A 4,762-nucleotide genomic window follows, 5' to 3' on the forward strand; every position below is an offset into this window, starting at 1 on the left:
AGCTTTTTTTTTTTTTTTTAGTGTTTTGTGGGACTGCTAGAAAGATTACTTCCAAATTTATCAGTTAAAAAATATAATTCTTGTACGTGAGTCCTGCTCTGTATTCTACTTGAATATTTCCTTTTTAGGTCTTAACTGATTGTTCAACTCCGTATTCTATTCAAACAAGTCTTCAGTTGAATGGCAAATGACCTTGAGATTGTGGTGCAAGGTTTATTGCATTTCTCGGGGTTAAATGTTATATGAGTGGAAGAGCTGATTGATTTCTTTGTTTTTTATCAGGAATTTTGATGATGGATTTCCTAACCTTTTTATAAACAATGCTGAAGATTTGCGGGGTCAGCATGTTGCCTTCCTTGCATGTTTTAGTTCCCCGGGAGTCATCTTCGAACAGCTATCTGTCATTTATGCGCTGCCACGTCTGTTTGCTGCTTCCTTCACATTGGTGTTGCCTTTCTTTCCAACTGGCTCCTTCGAGCGAATGGAAGAAGAAGGGGATGTTGCAACTGCATTTACCATGGCAAGGATATTGTCAAACATTCCCATTTCAAGAGGTGGCCCCACTAGTCTAGTCATATATGACATACACGCACTGCAGGTTGTTTCCCTGCTATTGCTCCGCAAATGAACCAGCATTAATAATTACTTTATATTTCACCTCGTTGCTTTAGAAATATCTTGCTGAATGTCACAGGTTCTTTTTTATGAATTACCATTATCCATAGCAGGCTTCATCCCTGGTCTTTCCATAATATTTGAGTTACTAGGCATGCATCAAATTGTTTTTTTCTTTCAATTGTAATTAAATTTATTCTTAAGGGGTTTCTCTTTTAATCTATCAAAATGTGACCTCTGACCACTTTCAGCTCATTGAGCATCTCAAAAACACTTTGGCTCTCATTCTCTTCTTCTTATCTATGCCCTTTGAGTGTTTCGAATGTGTTCTTTTTTTTTTTGTTTGTTTCGAGTAAGAAGGCTAATAATTTATTTATCAATCTTCTTCTCATGCAGGAAAGGTTCTATTTTGGGGACCAAGTTTTGCCTTTATTTGTGACTGGGATTCCTCTGTTAAAGCAACGTCTTCACCAACTTCCTGAATCCGATAAGGTATGTAGCACCAGAATGTTTTGATTATTTCTGTGAAACGGGGTTTTGTTTCTGATCATCGTGATGGCTATTTTGGCATTGCTGTCACTATAAATCTAATGTTACTTTGAAGAATTTTATAGTTCAGTAGAAATATCTTGCTTGCCACCAATTGCGCTCTCCGATTTTGATTTCAGATTGCAGTTGCATTTCCAGATGATGGAGCTTGGAAGCGATTCCACAAGCTGTTGGATCATTTTCCTATGGTTGGTTTGAATTTTTTCCTCTAAAATGGACTGAATGATATCGTACTCCAATTCCCATGTTGTCTGGGTAATTAATGTTGTTGAATGTCAGGTGGTATGCGTGAAGGTTCGTGAAGGTGATGAGAGGATAGTTAGAATAAAGGAGGGAAATCCTGCTGGTTACCATGTTGTCGTTGTTGATGATTTGGTACAATCTGGAGGCACACTTGTTGAGTGCCAGGTATTCATTTTCCAGCAAACCTTATATTTGCTAGCCATTTACTCTTTTGAATATTTCAATTAAAAGTTGGAAAAGATCATTTCTCATCTCATTTAAGGCCTGCAATTCGTTTCTTGCTCGTTCTTTTCTTTCTCATTCTTTTATTCCTTCCTTTTTTTCCTTCTTTCCTTTTCAGTCACTGCATTCTGATTTAAAAAATCACCTTTTTACCTATTTAGACCTGACTTCTTTTGTTAACACACATAACCGACATATATTGTATATCATTGTTAATGTTTCTTTTGTCATCTCTGTAAGTTGCGGTTTGTATAACATTCCCAATTTTCCACCTAGCTCTTTTCTTAAATCTCCAAGATTTGAATATGGCCATCAGTTTCAGATTTGGTCACCATTGAGTCTGGAATCAACTTTATTCTGGCTAAACATAAAATAAAGGAATCACCTCTTTTGCAGATGAATTGTTAAGGGACAGTAGGTCGTCGCTGGCTATTCTCGGTTCAGGAACCAAGGCCATGCATCTTTAATAAGCAATGCATATATTATACATGCATCAATGTATCACTAGTTGGTTGTATTTATCCACATTGAAGATCTGCAACAATAGTGGAACTCTGACAAATTACCCTTTTTATCTTCTTGCCTCTCTTTTCTTCAAGAAAGTATTAGCAGCTCATGGTGCAGCAAAAGTAAGTGCATATGTCACCCACGGTGTCTTTCCTAAGCGCTCTTGGGAGCGTTTCACTCACAAAAATGAGGGTAAAGACCTGCATGTTATCAGGCATACTTATCCTGATCTAGATCTATTCTTATGTATTTTTCAGTTGAACCTTTTAACTTTAAGCCATGTGATGATAGTGCCAAATTTTTTTAGCAGGCATGGAGAATGCATTTGCCTATTTTTGGATAACAGATTCCTGCCCGCACACTGTGAAAGCCATAGCGAATAAGCGTCCATTTGAAGTTTTGAGTCTTGCTGGATCCATTGCTGATGCTTTACAAATATGACTAAGATACTCAAAGGGGTTGCACTGTAGGAATTGATACATACCTTTGTCGTCCTTATGGGGAGCTGGAAGACAATCTGATAGTAATAAATTTTGAAGAATGCCTGTGGGCATGATCTTTATGCCACTAGATATAGTGGGTTGATTGTGCACTACTATGAACAAGAGTTTACAACTACATATTTACGTTTGCTTGACTCGGAGAGTTTTAAACCTCATCTGCCATTGAAAAGTGTCTTCGTGTTTGAAATGATCCATGTTCAGGGAGATGATAATGGGGCCTGTAATGTAGTGCAAGAAAAATGAAGCTTAACAAACCGCTACTCAAGTCAGTTGTGGATTAGCAATCTCTGTTGGCGTTCGTGATGGTCGTTATTAGTTTTGGGATGTGTTTGATGATTTCTAGTTAAATTACTAACTAGTTGATAACTCGAGTTATTCACGCTTCGACATGGAGAGGACTCGAAATTTCTGATTAATCCTGTGGCTTTGACCCCAAGGAGAGGACGTTCTCATGGACCATCAAGTTGGCCAGCGATATCATTGTTCTCAGTAACACAGATGCCTCTATCCATAGATTGGAACCTAATGCAATAAAAAATCTAACCTGTACACGTGACAGATGATCCATATTCTACAGATTGGCCGGCTAAAAGAACCTAAAACATACACTGATGCTAGGGGGCAGAGAGAGAAGTGGACAACTGTACAAGCATATACAGATTCATGTCTTTAAAGCTACAACATTGCAAGACAGGATGAACCGGATGCAGGGTCTGTTCATCTTCCATTCTATACAACTTCTGTAAACAGCCCGTAATCCCAGGTTATCCAATGAAAATGTTCACATTATTTGCAAATGGACTCCAGAAACAAGTACAGAAACAGAAAAGGATCGAAGCGAAAACCCAATAGGAGTTTCCCATGTACAAATCAGTGAGAAATGCCTTCACTTCTCAGCAAAATATGTTATGCCTTATCCTCACATAACAGATGGTTGCTCTACAGACGAACAAAATGCCCTCTGCCAGTTGTGAGATACTGTGCAGCATCCATGACGCAAAAGTGGAGGCTGCTCATCATTCAATCAATATTGTACCCACACTTTAGTTTCTATTCCAAATTTATACATTGAAAATGCCTACACAATGGTTAGCACTCCTGACCACCATTCAAGGCCAAGAGCAATTTCAGCTGTTAATTCTTCTCCAGTTTCTCATCCAGACTGTCTTCTGGGCAGTCCAACGAATCCCCAGAATATGATCCATCAGGCTGACGGATACAAATGTTTAAGTTACCAGATAGGAAAGGTTCCTGCAAGATCCAAAAAATAAAATTCAACGTCAGCAAATAATGTAGCATTCCAAAAAAAGGGAAGCAAAAAAAGGAAAGGAAATGGGATAAAAAAAGGGAAGAAAAGAAAAACAAATGGTGTAACATTTTTCTAACCCAAATTGAAGTTAATCTGGTCATATTACAAACTAACTAGCAATTGTCAAAGTGGTCTTCATTGTTTTCCTCATTGATTTCTTATATTAAACTAAGTACACATTAAATACACGGTACAAATATAGTATTTTGAAGAACATTCCAACTCGTCGACAGAATAATCACCAGTACTTTTTTTTTATCATAAGCATAAGTTAACAACTTCTTGTTACCTGATCAGTAGCCTCTTGGCCCTCAGAGTGGAAGAGAATTGGACGGCATCGCTTATCTTCATTCATTAAGCTTGAATTCTGAAAGTGTGTCACAAGGGCAGCCTTGCCCTGAATTCGTGCATATGCAAGTGAAGCGACTTTTTCACTATTAAACTTCTCCCACCTTTTCCCATTAAATGCCTGCATGATGTTTTATGCATAAGAGTCTAGCCAATATATTGCCTGAATTTGTGATCAGCCAGTCCGGGTTAAAAATCTGATGTGTTTTTTTTACTCTTTAAGAATCAAAACACTCACAAACAGAATGACCAAACAACAAATTTCCGTTGAAGGAGCATAAACCAACCTTAATTTAGATTTTACCACGTAGATGACATAAAAATTCATATAATTTGATTATTTAAGACAGCAATTAAGATACCAAAACCAACCTCGTAGAAGGAAATGATGCATGCAGGAGACACCATATTGATGAAGGCATAACCCACATTGCATTTATTCTGCAACCAGAGCGGTTCATCCATC

General features: G+C 37.8%; 2 protein-coding genes across 4 annotated transcripts in view; one reads left to right on the forward strand and one right to left on the reverse strand.

The window, feature by feature from the left end:
* LOC105139868 (ribose-phosphate pyrophosphokinase 4-like) overlaps positions 1 to 2,843 on the forward strand; it is a 3,568-nt gene extending 725 nt beyond the window's left edge. The window contains exons 2-7 of one of the 3 annotated variants that reach the window (XM_011046494.1): positions 283 to 598; positions 1,012 to 1,107; positions 1,284 to 1,352; positions 1,444 to 1,572; positions 2,229 to 2,328; positions 2,444 to 2,843. In XM_011046494.1, coding sequence (XP_011044796.1) covers positions 283 to 598; positions 1,012 to 1,107; positions 1,284 to 1,352; positions 1,444 to 1,572; positions 2,229 to 2,328; positions 2,444 to 2,577 — 844 coding nt within the window. In that variant the 3' untranslated portion in view covers positions 2,578 to 2,843. Of the gene's footprint in view, positions 1 to 282; positions 599 to 1,011; positions 1,108 to 1,283; positions 1,353 to 1,443; positions 1,573 to 2,228; positions 2,351 to 2,443 lie in introns of all 3 variants that reach the window. The other 2 variants (XM_011046495.1, XM_011046496.1) reach the window with 2 other exon arrangements.
* A 429-nt stretch (positions 2,844 to 3,272) lies between these two features.
* LOC105139867 (protein MEI2-like 2) overlaps positions 3,273 to 4,762 on the reverse strand; it is a 7,157-nt gene continuing 5,667 nt past the window's right edge. Inside the window, exons 11-13 of the mRNA XM_011046493.1 lie at positions 4,669 to 4,737; positions 4,238 to 4,417; positions 3,273 to 3,890 (exon numbers count right to left, since the gene is read on the reverse strand). Coding sequence (XP_011044795.1) covers positions 3,774 to 3,890; positions 4,238 to 4,417; positions 4,669 to 4,737 — 366 coding nt within the window. The 3' untranslated portion in view covers positions 3,273 to 3,773. The remainder of the gene's footprint in view (positions 3,891 to 4,237; positions 4,418 to 4,668; positions 4,738 to 4,762) is intronic.

Source organism: Populus euphratica, unplaced genomic scaffold (genome assembly GCF_000495115.2).
Source record: "Populus euphratica unplaced genomic scaffold, PopEup_1.0 scaffold185.1, whole genome shotgun sequence".
Taxonomy (NCBI): Eukaryota; Viridiplantae; Streptophyta; class Magnoliopsida; order Malpighiales; family Salicaceae; genus Populus; species Populus euphratica.